Raw genomic sequence first — 23,783 nt, forward strand, 5'->3', positions numbered from 1 at the left:
AGCAAAAATAAGCATAAAGTTTCACATTTTCACTCACTGCTTTTTCCACAAAATACACTTGATGGTTAACTTTACAAGCATTTTCCAAATGCATGAAATATCCAGCATATATGATCTAACCACAGATCTTCACAGTAAAACCAGACACCAGTTCAGTTCTGTTTGCCACATTTGTGTTTTCTCAGGGTTGTTCTAAAGAGCTTCCACACGACCGAGACCTTATTAGCTGATATTCAACATTTTTTTTGGTCTTTACAATTTTTGTAATTTTTATTCTTTGAAATTCAACATTCATTTTTGTTTGTTTGTTTTTGACATCTGTTAAAATGTAATCAATTTTTTTCAAAAGTTGTAGATATATTTCTCAGGCAGGTTTAAATAAATTACAACAAAATATTTGTTTTTCTTTCATAATAAATAGGAGAAACAACTTTCAAAAACAATAATAAATTTTATTTAGAAAGAAACAATGTACAGCTCAAACATAATTGAAACTGTTTGATGCACACTACCAGATTATAGCATAAAGTAACTCATATCTGGAGTCCCACCATAATAAATGTAAAATAAGTATCTTTTTTTGGAGAAAAATGTGTTTTCATCTGCATTTTGATAGTAATTGACATGTAAGAAATGATTTGTACTGTTGTCAGTAATCAATGGAAACATATTTATTGGAATTACAAAAACCAAACCCTTGCTATAACTGCTGATCAGGATTTTTCCTGTTTCCACTTGTTTTTTTGAGTGTAATCTTTTACATTAAACATTCATTTCTCTGAGGTTGGAAGGCCTCCTTGCCATCACCCTAATCTTTAGCTCCCTACACAGATTCTGAATCAGATTCTTGTTAGGACTTTTCCTGCAGCAATCCAAAACACCAGTATTACTTCCAGTCAAAAGAAACAAGTTGGTCATATTAAAAGATTACCTAAATTTACTAGAGGTGTGAAGATTTTTCTGAAATATTCATATTTCACAGAAACTGTGATGAGAGCTTGTGCCCTGCAGGAGAGTCAATGGATAGAGATTTCTTTCTAATTATTTAAAGTCCATTTATCTGTTTTATCTTCAACAGTTAAGTCTGATTCAATTTAAATTATTTGTATAGTACTAAATCACAAAATGTTGCAACAAGATACTTCATATTAAAACAACATGCCTCGTTCAAATCCAGTGTTATTCAGATTCAGGATCAATAAAGAGTCAATTTTTATTCAATGTATTATCTATTCTTATGCTGATCTGATTAGTACTTAAACATATTGATGTTAGACAACCAGACAATTAAATTCCAGTTGTGTTATTATTGTTCTACTTTTAGGTTATTGTATATATTTTGTATTTATAAAACTTCAGACAGATTCTGTGAAGCTGCAGCTGTTTCTGATAATCTGACAGCAGCAGGTGCTGCTTCGCGTACCGCAGTACTACAGTTACTGCCTCAGTACTACAGTTACTGCCTCAGTACTACAGTTACTCCTTCCAACACTTTATAGATCCACAGGTCAGAAGTGTCGCTCTAAGGAAAATGTTTTTAAAACCATTACTTTTACTGTGGAAAAAATTATCTTAAATATTCTAATAATGTTGCAGGAAACGGAAAACAAAATGCAATCTAATTCATAGAGTGCAAAACAATCATCACCATCCTAGTTTAGCTTAAAGAGAAAACAGAAAGAAAACAGCAATAATTAGCTGCAGTTCTAGAAATATTGTAAATAAAATCAGAAGTCATGTTAATATGCTTATCATGATGACTTTCTGTGTTTGTAAATAAAAAACCCTAAAGATCAGTTTTGAGATTGTTCATGTTGTGGAAACAAAACTGAACTGAAACTCATCACAATTACATGGAACATCAACCAGATAACATGAAATGACATAAAAATGTGTTTATATTGAAGCAGTAGTTCTCATTGTTCACATTGTTATTAACACAGCTTTGTATAACGTTATATTCAGCCAAAAAGTGCATCATTTGATTAAAGCTGGAACAGCACCAGGACTAAAATCATGTTTACCTAAAATAGCTTCACGTGAAAATAGATCTGACTCTTAATCATTTGTGGGAGACGCATCTTTACTTTGACTATGCTTGACCCAAATTACAGAACACTCTTCTTTAAGTCTCACAAATATATGATTCTGTATTTAATCAGGTCCAAGGCAGAAAACCAAAAACGAATCAAATATTTTATCACTGACAGCTCCGGAAACACCAAGTTCAAGTTTGTTGACAGACTTCCTGCTGACATCAGAAGAACCCTCCAGTGACGGGAGGATTTCTGCCTGAGTCATTTTCAAACACGTCCAGATGATTTTAGCATCAGATTCTGGGTTAAATGAGGATTTCCTGCACTTTCAATGAGACACTGAACACCTCACCAGGACACCTGCTGCTTCATTTCACTGCTGTCAGCTGATCTCAGCTCACATTGTTTACACTCATCACAACATCATCTCAACAAACTCAATCCATAATCAATACACAGCTTAACATCAGACTGATCATCTAGGACCAAACCGGACCAGCCCTGCTGGTATTTACAGATCAACATCCGAGAGACAGATATGGCAGTAACCAAAAATACCTCGACACCCCCACCCTGACCCTGCACAGTTTGATTGACAGCCACCATGTGGCGCATAGCTGGAGGTGCAACTGATAGCTCTGCTGCTGATTCCCTTAAAAAGCCATGGGCCCAGCTGACAGGCCTCTCGGATGCTCTCAGCAGCTATTCTTGGCCCTCCACAGATCACTGCACACGCTGCTGCATGAGGCCTTCTTCTGCAGCCAAAAATACATCAACACCTCAGCAAACGTCTCCAAAAGCTGAAGTCCTGACCCCAGATCTGATCCCAGCTTCACCAAAAACCAGAGTCCATGTCGGGGTAAAAGCATATCAGTTAGGGAGCACTGGGACACGAGCTGGAACTACTCACTTGTTTCCACAAGAGTGCCTGAAAGTGATGGGACGGAGCCCGACTGACTAACGGGCAGCAGCCCCCTTATCCAGAAAGGTTTGTGCAGAAAAATCCAAGGTGAGAACGGTCGAGCCTCGAAATATTCCCTGACAAAAACAAAACTACACAGATAGAGGCCGTGTAGTTTTGCTTTCCCTCCCCGCAATCCCTCCACCCGAGGCGAGGCTGGGAATGCTCCAACTGCTCAGGAGGGCCCAGACGGTGCTTTAGGGTTTTATACGAAGGGGGCAACCTGCATCACCACCTCACAGAGCCTCCCCATTGGCTGCTGGGACACCCAGGGGGGCATGATGGGAGATGGCAGCCATTTATGAAACCTCCTCTCCTCCAGTCTGCCAGTCATCATGAAGCCGTTGATCGAGCTACGATTCCCATCGATCTGGAGTCGCCTGACTGCAGAACGTCAAGCATTACATGAGACCTGAAATAAAACCCTGAAGAGTTAAACTGTGCAAAAATCTCTGCAAACATCAGAGTCATAAAATAAGTGCTGACAAAAAAAGGAAGCTGAGGGTGAGGCTGTCCCTGTCAGTCAAACTCCCCCCCGCCTCCATCCAGCAGAACCACCGGCTGGTTGTTACAACACACCAACAAACCGTTTGTCTTCATCCTCAGTCTGACTGATGCAGCTTCAAACCAAGATTTAAAGGCTCTGCAAATGGAAAGCTTCAGCTCAGATCTCAGCCAGTAGCTCAGAACTGATCCGGTAGTTCAGATCTGATCCAGTAGCTCAGAACTGATCAAGTAGCTCAGAACTGATCCGGTAGCTCAGATCTGATCCAGTATCTGTTCTGTCCCACCATCAGGGTTTGGTAACACCGTTTGGTAACTCATCTATTAATCTTCTATCCATCTGTCACCCAACCGGAACCTAAGAATCTACAACAGAAGCCTCTGATTTGTTTCTTTTCATTAATGTGAGAAAATTAACCTTTTGAATTCTTCATGGTTTTGTTTACATCCAGTGATTAGTCAAAATATTAGCTAATTTAACAAATACAACAACAACAACTAAGAAACAAAAAGACAAAAGGGTTTCTTAAAATAAGCACTGAGCAGGGTTATTTTTGAAATACCAAACCTGAGGAATATGGAACATGAAGGCAATCTCATACTCTGTTTATGTTTAGGAGTCAAGAGTCAAAGTATTACGGAACTTTCTAGAGAAAAAATTCTAACTAAATTAATATCATAAAGAAAAAATTCTAACTAAATTAATATCATAAAGATTAGATCAACATTTGTTGCAACAGCCCCCCTGGCTTACAATAACTCATCACACAGTCAGAAACTAAATGCACGCTCCTTTTACAGTCTAACTGATTTATGTTGTTTTTAAGCTGCAGTTGAAGAAACTTTCTTCTTCTTGAATCTCAACGCTCAAAACTAGCAGGATTTTCTAAATGTGCCCATTTCTCTCGTACTTTGCATTCCTCTCGTACTTTGCATTTCTCTCCTGCAGAAATGCTCAGTCTTCTCTTAAAAGTCTCTTCCTACAGGGAAAACTTATGTTGTCTAAGCTAAAGAAGATCTTCAGGAGTTTCCTCTGCACTTCAAAAGTCCTCATCCTCCTCAGCAGGTAGCGTCTGCCCTGACCGTTTCTGTATGACCATCAGTGTTGTGAGGCCAGTCCAGTTTATTGTTCAGGTGAACACAGAGGTACTTATCTCAATATCTGTTCCCTTTATGTTCACTGGTGTCAGTTGGGTGGAAATCCACCACCAGGTTCTTGGTTTTATACATGAGATTATAGCCAGGTGGCTAATTTCACTCTGTAGTCCTTATTGGCAGGTTGATGCTAAATTCCAATAACAAATGCAGGAATAAGAAAAACACAAAATAAAACTGCAGAAAAAAAACTTAAAATCTCTATATACTTATCATTTACTCAGTGTTGATATGTTTTGCTTTCCAAGAGCCAGATTTTAAGATGTTTTTTAAATCAGATGAGTGAAAGGTCAATTTTTTATCTTAATTGTTTTCCAAGTGGGAAAAACTATCGTGATTGAACAGTCACTCCTGTTGGCTCAATGGTGTTCTTTTAAATAAACTTTTGGAATAGTAATGGAGCAAAACCATGACATATTTTATAAACCAGATGTTAGATCAGGGCGTCTTCGATGCTGGTATGACACAGGAAGTAAGTCTTATGGTTCCTTCCTGAGCTTCAGGCCCAGGTTGAACATAAACCCAATGATCTGAGCAGCACCAGAGGGAGGCGGTGGGATGAAGTCCACTGAAGCAGAGAGGATGGGGGCGGCTCAGATCTAATAGGTGTGAAGTTTAGGCGTTGCTATGATGACAGAGCTAAGTGGTTTATATTTCTGGGAGGAAAAACAAGCAATAACCAAAGATGAGGGGAATTACAAGCTTTTTATTAAGTCTTGCCATAAAGAAACTGCAACATGCAACACATTTAGCAATTTATCTAGAACCCAAGCACAGTAACTACCAGATAAACCCTCTGAACATGGATCAGTGAGTGTGAGCGGGTAGCTATAGTTACTGCTGGGTGATTTAATTTTGTCTCGGTGTTTCGGGGGTTTTGCAGCAGTTCCAGCCGGTGGCTCAGATGTCGACAGTGAACAGCTGCAGTTAACTAAATCTGGTCTGAGTCCTCCGTCTGCTGGCAGGAGAAAACCTCAGGTCAACAGCGCCCTCTGCAGAAAAGGTTTGATACAACCTGAAACTGCAACAGGCTGTTAAAATGATTACCTTTAAAACTTAAACAATTGGTTCATGTTTTGATTTTTATAGATAATACATTTGTTCACATGGATCCAATGAAGAAATCAGATACTAAAAGTAAAACAGGCAATATTAAATGTATCCTTTGGTAAATACAATTCTGATTATACAGTGCATGTTTTTAGTCATTAAAAGCTTTGCTTGAATAAAATGTCATATTTCTGAACAACTTTTATTACAAAAACATAAGATAAAGAATAAACAATGTTACATCACATGTTTTAAAAACCTTGACATTCTTTAATCAAGTTGTGAAATGGTATCCTTCTTTGAACCTGGTCCAATTGAGGACATTTTAAATGCATGAAATATTGAAATAAATACATTTTCAAACTTTACCAAAGTTTATAGTAAACTCTGACAGATAAAACTAGTGATACTCTATACTGCAACTGTAAATGGTCCTTAATTAACCAAAAAATAACAATTGACTTCACAGATTACCAACTGAAAGTCGATTTTCTTCATTTCAATTTCAGAAAGTCACATTTACGTTTTTTTACTGCCTAATTAAATATTTCTCATAAAAAAGAAAAGCATGTAAATCTCATACAATTTTACAGGTTTCAGTTACAAAGAATTATACGGTTCATGAGAAAATCCCAAAGATGCTGACAGAAGATGATTTTTTCCTCACTTCTTTACAGAAGCTGCTGTAATATTTCGGGGTAGAATGTCCCACTTGTCCATTGACGCAGCGTGATTCTCCCAGTCCGGATTAATGGGAGGATTATTCAGAGCCATCAGACATCCAAGCCAGTAACATTCAGAGCTCAAATACTCCATCATGTCTTTATGGTTTGTGACTTCGTGTGCAGATAAGGGTTTCTATAGAGAAGAAATAATTAAATTAATGGAATCTGAATAATTTTCTTCCATAAATGCATTTAAAAAACTTCATATTGTGTCTTTATTGTTCCTCTGATATCAAACAAACCTGTGAACCGTTGTCATATTTCTGATTGTAGATCGCCAGCTGCAGATTCTGAATTGCTAACAGCATGTTTTTTTTAACCTGAAACAGAGTTTTATATTCAGATCTGCAGTAAACCAATAATCTGGTTTTTGCGTTTCGTTACCTCTGGTGATTCTGTTCCATGTTTGAACTGATCCAACTCAAAAAAATTTGATATCATCACATTCTTTTCTTCCAAGTCTGTTCTTGCTGAGCTAAACTGTTTCTGTTAGCAGGCGATACGATGAGGAGAAAAACTATTTAGTCATTTCAATGGCAGCCAAAGTATGAAATGCATGTCTTGGATCATCAAACCACATTTTACCTGAATCATTTTTTAACAGAATCAGATTTTTCCCCAGCTAACTTCAAATCTTCTTTGATTTTTGGCCAGTCACATCTCAGAGTTTCATACATTTCTCTTATTCTGTTTTTACTGACTGGGCTGTTGAGGCTCATCATGTTTCCTGTTTTTATTGAGGGAGCAACTTCCAGTGCCACTCTGTAAGAGGAAAACATGATGATTAGTCACCTAAAACCTTCATGATCTACACTTTTATTAGTAAACCCCAGCTTGTCTTAACATTTCTATCAATTAACCAAGACCAAAGTCGGGTAGTTGTTTAAGGAAAAATTTTTTCGTAGGTTTGAAATGTAAGTATGATACCTGTCTTTGAAAGATTTCAGTTCTTCCTCTTTTTTATTTAGAACAGACCTAAAAATAAAAACACTTGTTATATGTTTAGTGGTTTATTAAATACATTTAATCTGTAACTACATTTGATTTTTTTAAATAAGATGCATAGAAGTTATGAGGATACTCTATGAGGAGCTGAGTTATAAATAAATTTAATTTCTTGAGTTATCGCTTTGTAAAATGAATGGATTAATAATTTTTTACCTGGTGGTTTGAAGTTCTACAGCCATCTCACTTAGTCTGTTTAAAAACAAAATAAATCAGGTCAAATAACATCAAGTAACTGATTAATCATAAAAACAATTCAGACTGCATCTGCAGCCTGTTGCTTTGAATTGTGTTCACTATACCTGTCTTTTAAACATTTCAGTTCTTCTTCTTTTTCTTTAAGAACAGACCTGAAAATGAAAAAAAAAAACTCTTGAAAAACTAAAAACACTTCCTTGTTATCAGACATTTATGCTTAGTGGTTGATTTATTCTGGAACTACATTTGATTTTATTTGAAAAAGATACATAGGGCTTATAGGAAACTGTTGGAGCTTCCTTATTTGGTATCTGAGGTATAAATAATTAAAATTTTTTAGTCATCTTCTCCTTAAATGATGAATGTTTACCTGGTGTCTTGAAGTTCTTCATCCTTCTCTCTTAGTCTGTTTAAAAACAAAATAGATCAGGTCAAATCACATCAAGTCACTGATTAGCAATAAAAATGGCAATTCAGAAAAACTAAGATTTTGGCATTTCCCTCCACCTTTTTTAATGGGATGCGATGACCAAATTTGCAATAAATAGATATACTTGATACTTTGAACAATTTCAAATCAATTTACCTTATTTCAAAAAGTTCCTGTTGTTGAGTTGTTTCAATGTGATGAATTCTGAAAAATATAACATATTTTACGGTCAATCTTTTTAAGGGTCAAAACTTTGAATTGGTTTTATTTATTTATTTATTTATTTATTTATTTATTTATTTGTTTATCTGATTCTCATTAACTCAGGCTCAAAAATACATTTTTTATTTCTGCTTTGTGTCCATAATTCAGCATATGTAATCAGTCCCTACTTTATGAGCCTGAGTGTTAAAGAACGGTGTACAGTACCTGTGTTGGACTTCTGTCATTTCCTTTTCAACTTGATTTAAATCATCTCTGTGGATTAAATTATAACATGAAAAATGGCCCCGAATCTAAGACATCAACATCCAGATTCCTATTCAGATCAAATAGAGGATAAATCATGAACATGAAGGGGAATTAGAGCTTGAATGTTCTTGAATAAAACATACCTTATTTTTTTATGTTGCTCTTGTTGATTTTTTTCTATCATATCAATTCTGTTCAGAACACAAATTTTAGTGAAGACAATCCAGGTCAGATAAATCCTTTCTTATTTAGTGAAGTTTTTACTTAAATTCAAGAATTCAAAGGTTGCAGTAAATATTCAGACAATGCTCAGATTGTTTCACTTTCTCACTGGCTGTTAACTTATTAACTGGTCTTTAGATTAAAAGAAACTAATGTCAGGCCCCAGCATCATGAATAGATTGTACCTTTGACACAAATGTTTCTCCTCTTCCATTTTCAGATTAGATCTGTTGGGGGAATAATCTGTTACTGAAAAATTGTCAAAAAAAAAAACAAAACAACAATAAACAAATCCTACAAATGTTAATCTGTAAATCAAAGACCAACAGTCCATGTCTTCATTTCACTTTTAAAGAAATTACCTCTGTTCCTGTGTTTGAGTGTTTGTGCCTCCTTTGTGTCGACCAAAGCAAGTGTTGAACAAGGACGATGTCTTCGACTGGTTCTGGTTCGGCTGCTGGTTTCTTCCTGTTGATTGTGAATTGTTTCTTTCCTCTGTGGCCTCGACCGTGTTCTGGAAGGATGAACTGATTGAAAATGAAGATTTGATATGAAGGCTTCTGTGGCTTGGCAATAATTTATAAATTTACATTGCAAGATAAATATTTCTTAATGAGGTTACAATGAAACTGATTTGATATTTGTTGGTTTAAACTGGAATGCACTGAATGGGCTGGACTAGACAATAAATATTTAGATTACATTTAAAGAGAGCAAAACATGACTGTCAGGTTAATTGGTCTCCAAATTCACCCTAGAGGTGTGTGTGTGTGTGTGTGTGTGTGTGTGTGTGTGTGTGTGTGTGTGTGCGTGCGTGCNGAGGCTCATCATGTTTCCTGTTTTTATTGAGGGAGCAACTTCCAGTGCCACTCTGTAAGAGGAAAACATGATGATTAGTCACCTAAAACCTTCATAATCTACACCTTTATTAGTAAAACCCAGCTTGTCTTAACATTTCTATGAATTAATACCCAAGACCAAAGTTGGGTAGTTGTTTAAGGAAATTATTTTTCGTAGTTTTGGGATTGTCTTTCTTGGAAATCAACGCCTCACTTCCTATTCAGATTCTTTCAAAGGAAAACCCCGGTAAATGTTTTACATTATTGTTCCTGCAACTGTGAGAAGGGTGTAATGGGGAAAAATATACCTGGTATTCAGCATTTCTTAGGCCCTCGGTTCCTTAACTCTTCTGATTATCTCTGTTGCCCTGCGACAGAGAGACAGACAACCATGCACACACACCTAGGGAAAATTTAGAGAAACTAGTTAACCTGGCAGTCATGGTTTTGGACTGTGGGAGGAAGCCAGAGTACCCAGAGAGAACCCACACATGTAAAGGGAGAACATGCAAACTCCATGCAGAAAGACCCTGGGCCAGGAATTGAACCCAGAACCTTCTTGCTGCAAGGCAACAGCTCTACCAACTGCACCACTGTGCAGCCCACATTGTCTCAAATTATGACACAGGTACAATTGTCTCTATGCTCATCATTCTATCAAAATGTCCTGAGATCCTGCAAGAAAGAAAACGTGTTGGGTGCTGAATGATTCCATTGTGACACCTAAGGGACATCCAAGGCAATTGGCATATTGCCATATGCCATTTGCATATGGCAGCAGAAATGGTCATAATACTGCCACACTGGTCAAGACTTAAACAATGGCTCCTTGACCAGTTACATTTTAGCTGCTCCTTTGCCTCTGTGCTGGACAGAACTCAGCTTCATCTACAAATTCATATGTGTGAGGTGTTTTCATTGGGATTCATTTCAAACATGATTAATTGGTTTTGTAGGTTCATGTTTTGTTGGTAAAAAAAACTTTACCAACACAGAAGCAAATCTTATCAAAAGGATTTGACTAAATTTAGACTCGACTCAATGTGAATTTTGGATCTAATGTAAAAGTGCCCTAGGTTTCTTAAAAAAACAATTCTTGCATTTAGACTTTTGGTTTGGTAACATATAGGCAAAACAAGTCAGACTTGGGCCACCTGTGGCTACTGTTTATAAAATAAACAGTGAGTTTACCTAATTGAGAGAGTGAGTTTACCAGTGGTTTTACACCTAAAGAGCATATTACTGATGTAGTAAATATATATGTAAAAAAGTACACAGGTAAACAGCAGGAGGCACAAATGATTTAAGAACCAGGATGTGCAACAAAAGGATCTGACGGGAGTGAATGAATTAGAAGGGAAGTATGACTGCATGAGTTGAGGACATTACAGTAAATGACTTAACCAGGAATAAATTCAAGGAGCATGGAAATTACCAGACAAACTAAAGATAAAGAATAAAACCAAAACTAAATGTGACAATGAAACTCCAAGGTGATAGGATCATGAACTCCAAATTGTGACAGGAAACCAAACATGATTGAGAAAACATATATATTTTATTTAGGGCTTTATGTGAAAAGTAGACCAAAGCAATGTTAGATATCTGAAGTATAATAACCTGCAACCTTACAAGAGAATATTCAAAAATAATGTTCAGTTTTTTTTCCACAAATTTTAAAACTGAAGAAAATTGGTAGAAAGAAAAAGTTATATGACAGCTGAATTATTTTACATGTTGTACAATGCATGAAAAGAAATAGAAATACATGAATTAAATGTTATTTTCTTTACACTAGTCTACATTTAGCTTCTTTTTTACATTTTCCAAAACACTCCATGTCAAATCCACTACAAATGGCCATATGACAATGTTATCAATGCCGAAAAGAAATATATTTTGAGTTTTTCTGTATGTTATGTAACCCAAATGTTTATGAAACTCTTATATTTGACATGGCAGGTTTATATTTTTGTTCAGTGTAGGTTTCAAAATGTAATTTCTTGCATACCCATCTAAAAGAAGACGCCACCTAGATTAATAAATAGTTAAAAGTCCTGCTTTGCATAATTACTGTGTGGATGATTATGTTTTAGCTTTGAAAGTTTTTTTTAGCTCTAATTGAGGCAGAGAGTAGCTTCTTATTTTTTAAATGAAGACGGATTTAGCTGGTCCAATGGTCATTTGTACAGTGGTCAGATTCTCCCATTATCTCTATAAGATCTTGGCTAAACCATTACACAACTCTGGATAGAAATAATGGTTATAACATTGCAGGAGTCTCTAACAATAATGCCAGAGGAAATATGTGTTGTAATCAAAACTAAAGGTAGTCCAAGAAAAAAAATGGAGTGTGTGACGTTTTTGGATAGACTGTGTGTTGAGCCCTGAATTATCAACAGCAATGTCACTCTGGAGATCTGATTGGTCCACCTGTTCCCTGCAAATCACTTTGATCTCAGATTCCAGGCTTACTGGTTATTTTTGGAGTTTAATAATAGAGCCAGATCACGTTTCATTTTTTTCTGTCGCTGTAAAATCTTTCACCCTTCTCTTCTAAACTGTTACTCTTTTGCCCTTTTAGGATGAAGAATAGCACAGGGGTTAAAATTTGAAGTAATGTATTACTTATCTTAGATGGTCAGTTTTAATAATTTGGTATTGTAAACTCAAATATTAAAGTAAGGCCAATTTAGATTGCTTACATGTTTGTACTGTGCATCCTATTCCTTGCATCTTTATTTTGGCTCTTTTGTATACTATCGTTAATTTGTCATGAAGTTTAGGTTGACGGTGTGAACTGATCCTGACTCTCTGTCAGTGCCTGTTACTGTGATTTCTGTGAAGCCAAACTTAATTTCTAGGTTAATCAAACGGTCCATTCCAAGTGTAGTGTCAGGTGACTCAACAACAAATGAGCCAATTTTTTCCACTTTTGGCTCATCTACATACATGGGATTTGTTTTCTTTGTGCGATAAAATGCAACAAATATTTGCGTTTGGACTCTTTCTGTAGGATAAATGGAGTACTCTCTGGTTTCATTCCAACCAACATCCTCATCAATTTCAACCAGTTTTCTAAAAATGTTGCTACACGAGTCCCCCTCTTTGTTTGTGTATTTCTTGTCCTCTCTGTGCCTTAAATCTCTCTGAGAGACCTACTCCATAAGTATAGGCACTTTTTCTTGATGCCACTGCACCTTGGTTTCTTGCAAACTCTACAGCTCCCTTCAAAATGGCTTCTTGGGGCCTAAATGGACACAAAACTTTGCAGTTGTCAATAAACGCATCAGTAATGTATCTCCGTAGAATCTGACTTTCAGCAAAACCTCCCACTAACAGAATGTATTTAATGCTGTGGGTTTTGTCAAAGATTCCTCTGAGACTCATAGTGATGCTCCACAGACTCTCTTCAAAGAAAGATCTCAGTTTCTGCTTTGATATTTTGATTACTCCATCATCATAAGATGCTCCTTGAACTCGTTTAAAATATTTTTCCATGTCTTGTTTTTTCTCAGCCATCCTTCCTAGGTTCAGTGGACAGATGATTTCCATATCTTCATCTTTTCTCTTGAAAAGTGTGAAGTCATATATAATTCTTTGAACATCACTGGGATATTTTTCTTCATACTCATCCCAGATTTCAGGAGAGAATATGTCTCTGAGGAACTCTCTAAATTTTCTGTCCACAGTTTGTCCTCCCATATCATTTCCTGAAGCTTTGTGCAGCTCCTTCAGAAATCCTCCTTCAAGGACTTCATGAACAGTGATGTCAATGGTTCTCTCTGAAACACACAAAATGGAAGTTGTTAAGAGAGGAAAAATTCTTGAACTTTAAAAACCTTNCCCGGACCGTTAGCTGGAGAGGCACCAGCACCTCCTGACCCCACTGAGGGACAAGGGTGTTAAAGGATGGATGGATATTTAAAGAGTCTAATATTTTTTGTTTAAACTTCTGAATAATTAAAATTCAAATAAAGACATGCATTAAACAAACAATGATAATCAGAGAAATTTGTCTGTTTAAGTTGAAGATTCTTCGGTAGATTTCATTATCTACCTAAATATTGCCTAAATATTTTCCACATTGCTTAAACTGCTTATATTAGAAGTTTTGAAAGTTTTCCTGTTGCACAAACTTCAAAGTCTCCTCAGTCTACTACTATTATTTACATATATAATAATATTACATGCAATGTACCTTTCCCCAGGAGATTTCAGGGTTTCCCTCGCTTGCTGGAGAGCAGAACTGTAAAGTAAAATACATAAAGATATGTTACTGAATTGAACCAACCTTAGTAAACACTTGAAACAGTTAAATAAACCTTCAAACCTTCTGTAGAGCCATAATGTTTGGAAACTTTTTACTTTTATGTAAAATGCTTTGATCCTTTCACAGGAAGACTGGGTGACTTCTTGAAGATGATGTAAAGATAGTCATTCAGATCACCACTTGTTACAAAGAAGAAATGCAGAATATCATTCTAACGCAACATATAAAACCTTAACGCAGAAGAGCTACAGCCAGTAAATACAGCAGCTCAAGGATGTGGTGGAATAGGAGGTTCATCATGTTGGACAACCAACAAATTTACAGCAACTGTGAGACAGTTCAAGCCTCTGAATGTTTTTTTTTTTTTTTTGACACCAGCACCTTCACTGTATTGGTTAGTGCAGCTCAAAGGCAATATGGGCTCCAAACCAGAACTAGCAGGTTATAACTAATAAAGTATCTGGTCAATGTGATCTCAGAACTGTCTTCTTATGTTCACTTTGATGAAAACCAGTCAGCTCTTGGAACCTAATTTAACAGATTAATGTTAATATTGACAAACCAGATCAAACATCAGTTATTAGAACCACATTACTGGTGAAGTAAACATTAGGACTCAGAGTGGTTGAATTTAGGTTTGAGCTTTAATTAATTATCTCTCAGGTCATTAAAGGTTTAGATCTGCTGGCAAACATTTTGTTTCTTTGAAGCATTGATACTGTTACAACATATATGCATGACAGAGTCAGAGAATGTTTTTGTTTTTATATAAAATAGATTTTATATAATTCTTTAAGGAAACAAATTAAGTGTTCTTTTACATACTTGGTTTGTTTACCTATTTTCCTCACGTATTATTTTTTCATAATGATTTTTTTCTCATAGATCAAAGACCAGCTGCCATGTTCACTTACAACCTAAATATAAATGGCTACAGAAAAAGAAACATAAAGACGTATGTTGTACCTTTGCCGTATTGATGTCAACATTTCTTCTGCCTGTCCCAGATCAGGGCTGTGGAAAAGAAACATGCAAAAAATAACACTGAATTGCAGACTGAACAAAAACAGGGCTCAGAAAGAAGATTCAATGGATCTCAAGGAGTAAATCCATTTAAATTCAATCTGAACCCGTCTGTTCAACATAAACACGATGCAGAAATACAGTAAATGTCAGTATTGCACACATTCCTCTTACATTGAAAACTGAGTTTATAATGAGCAAAAATAGCAGTTTATCATCTTTAATGTGATATATTCCGTATGTTTAACATAATAAACAAATCTGAAAGGGGAGCAATTAAAAAAAAATCAGTTACAGCATCCTGGATGTGTAAGTGGAACGCCTTTAAACAAATTCTTTATCAAAATGCAGTTTGCATGTTCTCCCTGTGCATGCATGGGTTCTCTCCAGGTACTCCTGCTTCCTATCACAGTCCAAAAACTCCTCAGGTTGTCCTATCTGTCTCTGTGTTGCCATGGTGACCTGTCCAGGCTGTACCCATCCTCTCACCCACTGACCACTGGAGATAGACACCAGCTCCCCTTGCGATCCCACAAGGGATAAGCATGTTGGATGGTTTTTAAAAGTAAAAATAGATCTTTATTTACCTCATCCCAAGCTGGTGACGGTGTTGAGCGTCTTTCAACTGATTAATGCTAAGAAAAGCAAAAACAAAACTATTACCATTATGCTATCCACTCATTAAATGTAAGATGTGTTTGAGATGACAGGCTTATAATAGCACAAATGTTGAGACAAAACTGCAACTTGAGTTTGAATTTTTTTAAAAATTAAATACAGTATTATTATCATTATTACTTATTTGTTTATTTTATGGAGTAAATTAGAAAATTAGATGCTGGAGGAGCTCTGATTATCCAGGTTTATTAAAGAAAATGTTGTAGGTGGTGATGGCTGCAGGTAGGCAAGTTCTCCTGTAGCAGTCTGTGTAGCTGCAGATTTGAAGAAGCCTCTGTTGTTTAACTGCTCTCTTGTAAAGGGGACGCTCAAGGTTATCCATTATAATGTTCAATTAATAAAACATCTTTCTCTCCACAATCATATTCAGACTTCGGTTTTCTTTATCAACCTTTTCAACTTCATAAATCACTGGTTTCATATGGAATATCAGGAAAAATGATCTGTAATCCTTAAAAACTGTGAGTTTTTTTTAGTTTTAGAACAAGTCACTCTCAGTCTCTTCAACTGTCTTTTTACTTGACTTCCAGACACAGACAAGTAACACAGGATCCGTATCTGTTTTTAGTTAAAGACGATGCAAAAGCAGCAGAATTAATGGAAGATAACATTTGAAGAGTGACAGAAAACTGATAACATTTATAAAAAATAAATGCCAAGTGTTTTTGCATAAAAACTTAATTTATGTACATTACCTTGAATCAAGAGATTTAAAGTTTTCTTGCACGTTTTTGAAAGCAGCTCTGTGGAGAAATCAAATCAATGAAAATAACTCGGGAAGTGAGAATGACCTTGATACATTTTCCCAAATGCTGACATGATGGGCATTGTTAGTTTCAGTTTACCTGATAGAGTCATATTCATTTTGTTCAATGTGTTGAAGAGCCCCAATTCTTTAAAACAAACAGAAATGTTAGTCTAAGATAACAGAATTTCATTAAATTCATTATTGCAAAAGGGATTTTTTTTAAATAAACTGATATCCAAAATGGTATGTATGAAATAAATTGATTTTGTGAGTGAAAAACCTCTGAAGGAGTTCATTGTTTTGCTCAGCCATGACCAGATCTATGAGCAGAAATATGGAGCGTGAAACAGAGCTCACACTTTACACAGGCAGAGCAAACATGTATTTACTTTGATTTTGCTGTTTAGAAAAGTCTGACATTTTTAAGTTCTTCTGAAAATATCATAAAAATTAATAAATCACATTCAGTCCCTAATTCAGGTTTAAGCAAAACATTCTGATGACACCTAATTATTCAATTATCAACTATGGTTTTAGTTTCACGTTAGCATAAAAAGTTCTCTAACAATTCATAAAAGTTTGTTTTCCTGTTAACCCTTTTCATTAAAACTAAGATGAATACAACAACTCAAACTGACAAAAATAATTCAAATCCATTTCCAATCCTGTCATTTTTTCAGTATGCTGAATTCAGTACATATTCACTCTATAGGAAGATTAAAGCTTAGTAAAATAATATCACTTTCCACTGCAGTTTCAAAATCTAAGTTTTTAGATCAGATTGTTCATTAATTGCTTTACCTGTTGTTGCCTTTCAGTCTTCTCACTGCCATGTTTTTCTCAAAGTGAATGTGTTATTCAGGAGTCACATTCGTCTTAAAATAAATGTTGTCTCACTGCTGGGGGGTTGAGGCTGGGCGGAGTTTCTATCTTCAGCTCTTTGCACTTAGATTATCATACTGTACCCTGGATCTGTCTCAGTGTTTTAGTTGGACCCTCAACACAACCAACTGAAGCTTTTCCTACAATGGAAGACTCTTTCATCATCGCTATAGACTTTGGGACTGCATACAGCGGCTATGCCTTCAGTATAACATCCAGAGAAGATGAAATTGATCCTTATTTGAAGGTCTGGGGTGAAGAAGTTGGGCTGGAAACCCCAAAAACTCCCAGCTGCATCCTTTTTGATAAACAAGAAGAGTTTGTGAGCTTTGGTTATGTAGCCAGGGAAGATTACCTTTCAAAAAAGGGCCAAGAAGCGAGAGACATGTTCTTCTTTGACTGCTTCAAGATGGCGCTCTATGACAACGTGAGTAAAATTCAATTAATCCTTAGAGGTAAATGAGTTCAAATAAAATTATTCAAATAAAAATGATCCTGAATAATTTGAATTGAAGTCAACATATCTGAGAGGCAGATATGTTCTCTGAATATATGACTATAGGCAGAATTTGTGGTTGATTTACGTTTTATTTTTTTTCATATTCTTGACAAGTGTTGAGATTAAAACACAAACACTTATTATAATCACAATGTTTTAGGAAATCAACGGAGATCTGATGATCAAAGCAGCCAACGGGAAGTCGATGAAGGCGCTGAAGGTTTTTACAGAAGCTCTGAGATTCCTGAAGTATGATGCTTTGGAAACCATCAACTTCAACGCAAAAGGGAGAAAGTTCATTCCCTCTGACTTCACCTGGGTCCTGACGGTTCCTGCCATCTGGGATCCTTCTGCCAAACAGTTCATGAGAGAAGCTGCAATGCAGGTAAGACTAAAGTATTTCATTCAACACAGAATAAAAATTAGATTATGTTCATTTGAATATTTTGACTTTGCTTATTCTAAAAGAGACGGTCATGTTATTGATTGCAGGCAGGCATTGTGTCAGAGGGAAATGAAGATAAACTGGTGATCGCACTGGAACCAGAAGCTGCTTCAGTCTGGTGTAAGAAGCTTCCAGCTGAGGGTTTCATCACCCAGAACATCAGCAGAGACACCCTGGACCAATCCCCAGGAACTCAGTACATCGTTGTCGATTGTGGAGGTTCAGATCTTCCCTCTGTTTTTATGACTGGATGTTCATTTAAATACAGAATTTACATTAAATTGTAAAATGTCCCTGTGTTTTGAGGCAGGTGGAACCATTGACATCACCGTTCATGAAGTCCTAGAAGGAGGAACCTTAAAGGAGCTGCACAAGGCCTCTGGAAATGACCTGGGAGGACAAAATGTGGACAGAAAATTTAAACAGTTCCTCAGAGAAATATTCTGTGATGGAGTCTGGGATGAATATGAACAAAAGTACCCTGGTGAAGTTCAAAATATAATGTATGACTTCACACTTTTCAAAAAGGGGGATAAAGATATAGAAATCACCTGCTCACTTAACCTGGGAAGACTGGCTCAGACTAAAAAGGATATTGAAAAGTTCCTTGAAGGAGTTCAAGGAGCTTCCTGGGATGAAGGATCAATCAGAATCTCCAAACAGAAACTGAGATCCTTCTTTGTCGAGAGTCTGCAGGGGATCGTAAAGAGTCTAGACAGTATTTTAAGAAGAGGTTACAGAATTGGGTACATTCTGTTAGTCGGGGGGTACGCTGACAGCCAGATTCTGCAGAGGCACATTACTGAGGAGTACATTGGTGAGTGCAACGTTCTGTGTCCATTTAGGCCACAGGAAGCCATCCTGAAAGGAGCTGTGATGTTTGGGAGAAACCCAGCAGTTGTAGCATCCAGAAAAAGTTCCTTCACTTATGGGCTTAGAGTAGGTAATAGGTTTAATGCGTCAAAACACAGGGCAGACAAGAAATACACAAACCAAGATGGTGAGTGGTGTGACGATGTTTTCATGAAACTGGTAGAAATTAATGAGGATGTTGGCTGGAACCAAATCAAAAGCTTCAGTTTATTTCCAACAAGCTCCACACAAACAACCAGGAGCTATTATTTTTATCGCACACAACACAAAAGTCCAAAGTATGTGGATGAGGAGGGAGTAGAGAAAATTGGTGGTTTTGTCCTTGACTCACCGAACACAGAACGTGGTCTGGATCGTGAAGCCAAACTGAATATCAACTTTGGCTTCACAGAAATGAAAGCAACAGCAACCGACATCGATTCAGGGTCAACGAAATCCATCAAGCTCGACTTTATGAGGGGGTGAAATGTTTCAGTCACTGTCTCCTAAAGTCACAAGAACATCTGGTGGCTTTCATGGTCATTTACACTGTCTGTTCAAACAGGGAACCAACTGTGAAACGGTGTAAAAGAGAAACAGCAAATTGTAACATTTATAACCTTTTAAAACAAATAAATCTAATCTCAGCTGTGATACTGACTTTTGATCAATGTATGTCTTAAGTCTTCCAATAAACTAATCATGTCTGTACATCTAAACCTCAGTGTCCATTTGTTTACATATTATATTTGGATCAACCATTTTGAGAGAATATAACACAATATAATCATATTAAATATTCACAGAAACATGTGAAAGTCCTGTAACACGTTTTCTTGAAATTATTTGCTCTAACTATTTGAAATCTAGTTACTGCTGGTTATAATGAGATAGATAGATAGATAGATAGATAGATAGATAGATAGATAGATAGATAGATAGATAGATAGATAGATAGATAGATAGATAGATAGATAGATAGATANTAGATAGATAGATAGATAGATAGATAGATAGATAGATAGATAGATAGATAGATAGATAGATAGATAGATAGATAGATAGATAGATAGATAGATAACTGGTGAACTCTGTATGTTGACACAATAAAAAGCAACATTAAAATCCACTGAAATTAGTTTTTATTTTCATCAAAAGTCCATTCTAACTTTTTTATTCTGCCTTTGTTTTTCAGAATTCAACATTTTGCAAACACATAGAAAGTATCTAATCACGTTTAATTTCTAGAATTTACACTGTTAAATTGAAAATAAACTAGATTTTTTTTAGATTAATCATATGTTTTTGCAATACCCTTAAAAATCCACCTGTTAACTAATGGCCTATTTGTAAATGAGCAGTAGCAGAGAAGTATATAAAACAGCCCTTGAATTAAAATAAAATCTTTTCTAAGTCAAACTTCAGGATAACATGCTGCACAGTAGAGGCAAACGAAGAGAAGCAGAGAAAAACATGTTCAGGTTCACAGGAAACTCAGATGAATACACAAAATAAATACAATAGTCAAATAGTTTAAAATTTATGATGTTTAAAAAAGGTAAGAAAATGAAAAAGTACAACGAAGCAAACTTATTAGGTTTAATTAAGCTTTAAAAACAAAAATTACAAACATCTATTTTCAACTAAATTAAAAAGGTGCAGCTTTAAGATCCGTTAAAGCTGCCACACTTAAGTTTTTTTCCCACAGATTTAAAGATGTAGAAAGCGATGTTGTTTCTTGATTAATTTCATTTCACTCATTTTCAGAAACAGTTCTGATATTTCGGGGGAAAAAGTCCCATCTATCCATCGATGGAGGATGATTCTCCCAGTCAGGCTGAAGAGGCGGGTTGTTCAACGCCATCAGGCAACCGAGCCAGAAACATTCAGAGCCCAAATACTCCAACACATCCTGAGGATTTCCTGCTTCATTTCCAAGAAAGGGTTTCTGTTGACAATAAATAAATAAATAAATAAATAAATAAATAAATAAATAAATAAATAAATAAATAAATAAATAAAAGTGCTAGTTTTCTTTTTTAATTTTATGAATAGTAATAATTTTGAATAAGTCAAACTCACCTTTAAACCAGCATCTTGCTTCTCGCTGTAGAGAGTCATCTGCAGGTTCTGAACTGTGAGCTGTCGGTACTGATCAACCTGGAAGAACAAACCTCAGTTCAGACACAACTGGAATCACAGAAGACGACTTCAAAGTACATGTCATTACCTTTTGTTGTATTCCTCCAGTATTGATCACATTTAAACCAAAAACTTGATCTATCATCATTTTCCTGTTTCTCATTTCAGTTTTTGCCTCTCCGAACTTTTTCTGGCATTATGAGAGAAAATTGAGACAAGCAGGGAAAGTAAGGGAGGAAAAGTAACATTAGTTTGTTTCAGACATGCAAGAATGAAGTCAAAAGTTAGTTTTATGTCAACATCACTGTACCAGAATCAGTTCTTTAACAGAGTCTGGATGTTTGTTGTTTGACTTTAAGTTGCTTTTGATTTTTGGCCAGTCAATCCTCAGGTCTTCATACATTTCCTTTAGTCTGTTCTTACTAACAGGGTTGTTGAGGCTCATTGTGTTTCCTGTTCTGATTGACAAAGCAACTTCTCCTGCCACTCTGTAAAAAACACACATATTCATTTACAGATAACTATATTAAAAATAGGCTAAGTTTTACATTACATTAAAATATTTGCATTAGTAGTGAAAAAAATCAATAATTGACAATCCAACGGAGAAAAACGCAAAAGAAAACTGATACAGTACCTGTCTTTGAAAGATTTCAATTGTTCCTCTTTTTCTTGTAGAGCAGATCTGTGCAATAAAATAAATAGCCAAAGTCTTAAATTAATTGTTTCAAAAATCAAATCAAGTTTTCTTGACAGAAACATATTATGTAAAAACTCATTCTCTTAAGGATTTTTGTCTCTTACAATCTGTCTTGATCTGGTGAAAACTCAGTGATTCAATGGGCAGTTACCCATTTCTTCTCTTTCGTCTACTATTGTGACTTTTCCAACTGGAACTTGTAAGCCTGATATTTCCAATCCATGTTTATGACTGAAGATATTTTTTGGACTAGAAGGGAAGTGCCTTCAGAAACCAAGAAACATTGTCTAAGTGCTTTTTATTTAGGTACTTGGGTGTAATTAGACTTTTAGATTCATCAGGGTTTCCCAGCTACATAGACCATGTTCAGCTAACAAGTAATTCAAATGCCCTGTACAAACTGTTTGCTTGTGTTTATCCAGTGGTCAAGGCTACATTATCAACCACCTGACATGTGACAACTCCATTGTGCTTTCTTACCTTGATTTTTGAAGTTGTGCTTCCATCTCATGAACTCTGTAAAAGCAGTGGAGATGTTCATCAGAACGTGTTCAATAAGTTCACACAATATTCCAAGAAAATAGGAATAATTGAAAAATGGCAAACTCTTGAGAATTCTTACTTTACATTTTTTTTGTCAAGAGTGACTATACATTTTTAAAGATATGTTAATTGTTTAGTAAATAATATTAATAAAAAAAGTTTTTTTCAGTGTGCAAGTTCAACAGAAATGTAGTTTTCTTTCTTTCTTTTTTGTTTTTCTACAGTTTTTTTCACTACCTTTGGTTTTAGACAGTAGAACATTCACAGAGCTCAAACTGAAAGACTGCCCTGAATGTTTTTTTGCAGACAGAAGTAAATAAATTATCATCAACTCCACGTGTCCACTGCATGTATCTAATAATTCACAGTGAGTTGAGGATCCCTGTTCTGTGACATTATTGGACAGTGTGTTAAGGAGTTAATCACTAAAGTTGGTGTTTCTGAGTTGCATTCAACGTCTAGTTCTGACAATTTGCATCCAGACATCAGAAATGTAATTTTAAGTTAGAATTTATAATCTAATGCATTGCTTTATTGTCATATTGGGTGAAACATGAAATGTTTGGTTGTTACAGTATTTTTGACTCAATGCCACAGAATTTTTCTTTAATCAATAACCTGATGTGCAAAATGTAATGTAGTGTAGTTGACTGTCTGTTCTGTGACTTTGTATTTTTATGATGTAAAGCACTTTGAAATGCCTGGCTGCTGAAAGGCACTATACAAATAAAATTAGATTTTTCTTTAAAATTTTTAGAGAAAGTTTCATAGTTAACTATTTAAATCAGCTGAACATTTCACAATGACATTTAGAAAATCTTGGACCAGAAAGTACCTTTGCAGGATGATATCAGTTTCCTTTTGGTTTTCTTTAAGTGTAGATCTATGCAGTAAAGTACAAAGAATGAAAACCAGCACACAGTGGATGGATGGATGAATGAATGAATGAATGAATGAATGAATGAATGAATGAATGAATGAATGAATGAATATATTTACTTCATCTGTTGAAGCTGTTCATCCTTCTCATTTATTCTGTTTAAAAGCAATGGAGGTATTTATCTTACAGTGTTTCATCAGCTTACAGTCATTGACAAAAATAACATTTCATGTTTTAAATCACTGAATGTAACTTACATTCGTTTGAGAGCTTCAGTTTCTTTTTCTTTGTCTTTCAGAGATCTGTGGAGTAACATGAGCAGCTCATTCAGATTTATTGCAATACTTATAGACTCAACAAACACTGTTTAAAAATATTTGATGGATATTTGAATATAGCATTTGACAACATGTAGTGCTTATTATTTGTTTCATGATTAGTTAGTAAATTGTGATGTTATCACGTAAAGCACTTTGAACAGCCCTGTTGCTAAAATGTGCTGTAAAAATAAACCTGACTTGA

The 23,783-nt window shown here is 35.6% G+C and overlaps 3 protein-coding genes, 1 long non-coding RNA gene and 1 pseudogene across 30 annotated transcripts in view; 1 reads left to right on the forward strand and 4 right to left on the reverse strand.

Annotated features, from left to right (window-relative positions):
- LOC103152099 (titin) overlaps positions 1 to 3,168 on the reverse strand; it is a 155,193-nt gene extending 152,025 nt beyond the window's left edge. For 13 of the 25 annotated variants that reach the window (XM_016660876.1, XM_016660878.1, XM_016660871.1 and 10 more), the window contains exon 1: positions 2,947 to 3,167. The gene's annotated coding sequence lies outside the window, so the exon portion shown is untranslated. Of the gene's footprint in view, positions 1 to 2,946 lie in introns of all 25 variants that reach the window. The other 12 variants (XM_016660865.1, XM_016660863.1, XM_016660857.1 and 9 more) reach the window with 1 other exon arrangement.
- Positions 3,169 to 5,342: 2,174 nt separating this feature from the next.
- Positions 5,343 to 7,670, reverse strand: LOC103152079 (uncharacterized). 3 transcript variants are annotated; one of them, XR_477703.2, is made up of 6 exons: positions 7,593 to 7,670; positions 7,359 to 7,406; positions 7,017 to 7,193; positions 6,816 to 6,917; positions 6,674 to 6,751; positions 5,343 to 6,564 (listed from the first exon to the last, which is right to left on the reverse strand). It is a non-coding gene; the product is annotated as an uncharacterized LOC103152079 (long non-coding RNA). The 3 variants fall into 3 exon arrangements; XR_001658676.1 differs by having other exon boundaries at positions 5,343 to 5,611; positions 6,374 to 6,564; positions 6,674 to 6,917; XR_001658675.1 differs by having other exon boundaries at positions 6,674 to 6,917.
- A 4,554-nt stretch (positions 7,671 to 12,224) lies between these two features.
- Positions 12,225 to 14,169, reverse strand: LOC107832880 (heat shock 70 kDa protein 12A-like; annotated as a pseudogene).
- A 3,098-nt stretch (positions 14,170 to 17,267) lies between these two features.
- Positions 17,268 to 19,706, forward strand: LOC103152080 (heat shock 70 kDa protein 12A-like). Its single transcript, XM_007572411.2, has 4 exons — positions 17,268 to 17,627; positions 17,860 to 18,084; positions 18,192 to 18,363; positions 18,455 to 19,706. Exons 1-4 carry the CDS (start codon positions 17,346 to 17,348, stop codon positions 19,480 to 19,482), a joined length of 1,707 nt encoding a protein of 568 aa, XP_007572473.1. The 5' UTR covers positions 17,268 to 17,345; the 3' UTR covers positions 19,483 to 19,706.
- Positions 19,707 to 20,121: 415 nt separating this feature from the next.
- LOC103152081 (chromosome partition protein Smc-like) lies at positions 20,122 to 23,581 on the reverse strand. The gene is made up of 9 exons (XM_007572414.2): positions 23,519 to 23,581; positions 23,381 to 23,416; positions 23,217 to 23,264; positions 22,319 to 22,354; positions 21,776 to 21,823; positions 21,449 to 21,626; positions 21,227 to 21,328; positions 21,079 to 21,156; positions 20,122 to 20,944 (listed from the first exon to the last, which is right to left on the reverse strand). Exons 1-9 carry the CDS (start codon positions 23,575 to 23,577, stop codon positions 20,750 to 20,752), a joined length of 780 nt encoding a protein of 259 aa, XP_007572476.2. The 5' UTR covers positions 23,578 to 23,581; the 3' UTR covers positions 20,122 to 20,749.
- Between the last annotated feature and the right edge of the window lie 202 nt (positions 23,582 to 23,783).

This window comes from Poecilia formosa, unplaced genomic scaffold, assembly GCF_000485575.1.
Source record: "Poecilia formosa unplaced genomic scaffold, Poecilia_formosa-5.1.2 Scaffold300, whole genome shotgun sequence".
NCBI lineage: Eukaryota > Metazoa > Chordata > Actinopteri > Cyprinodontiformes > Poeciliidae > Poecilia > Poecilia formosa.

Coding starts and splice junctions, on each gene's coding strand:
- LOC103152080 (XM_007572411.2), top strand. CDS start 17,346: ATGGAAGACTCTTTCATCATCGCTATAGACTTTGGGACTGCATACAGC. Junction 18,085..18,191: donor TGAGAGAAGCTGCAATGCAG/GTAAGACTAAAG, acceptor TATTGATTGCAG/GCAGGCATTGTGTCAGAGGG. Junction 18,364..18,454: donor CATCGTTGTCGATTGTGGAG/GTTCAGATCTTC, acceptor GTTTTGAGGCAG/GTGGAACCATTGACATCACC.
- LOC103152081 (XM_007572414.2), bottom strand. CDS start 23,577: ATGTTACTCCACAGATCTCTGAAAGACAAAGAAAAAGAAACTGAAGCT. Junction 23,417..23,518: donor ACTGAAGCTCTCAAACGAAT/GTAAGTTACATT, acceptor GCTTTTAAACAG/AATAAATGAGAAGGATGAAC. Junction 21,157..21,226: donor CTGGAGGAATACAACAAAAG/GTAATGACATGT, acceptor TTGTTCTTCCAG/GTTGATCAGTACCGACAGCT.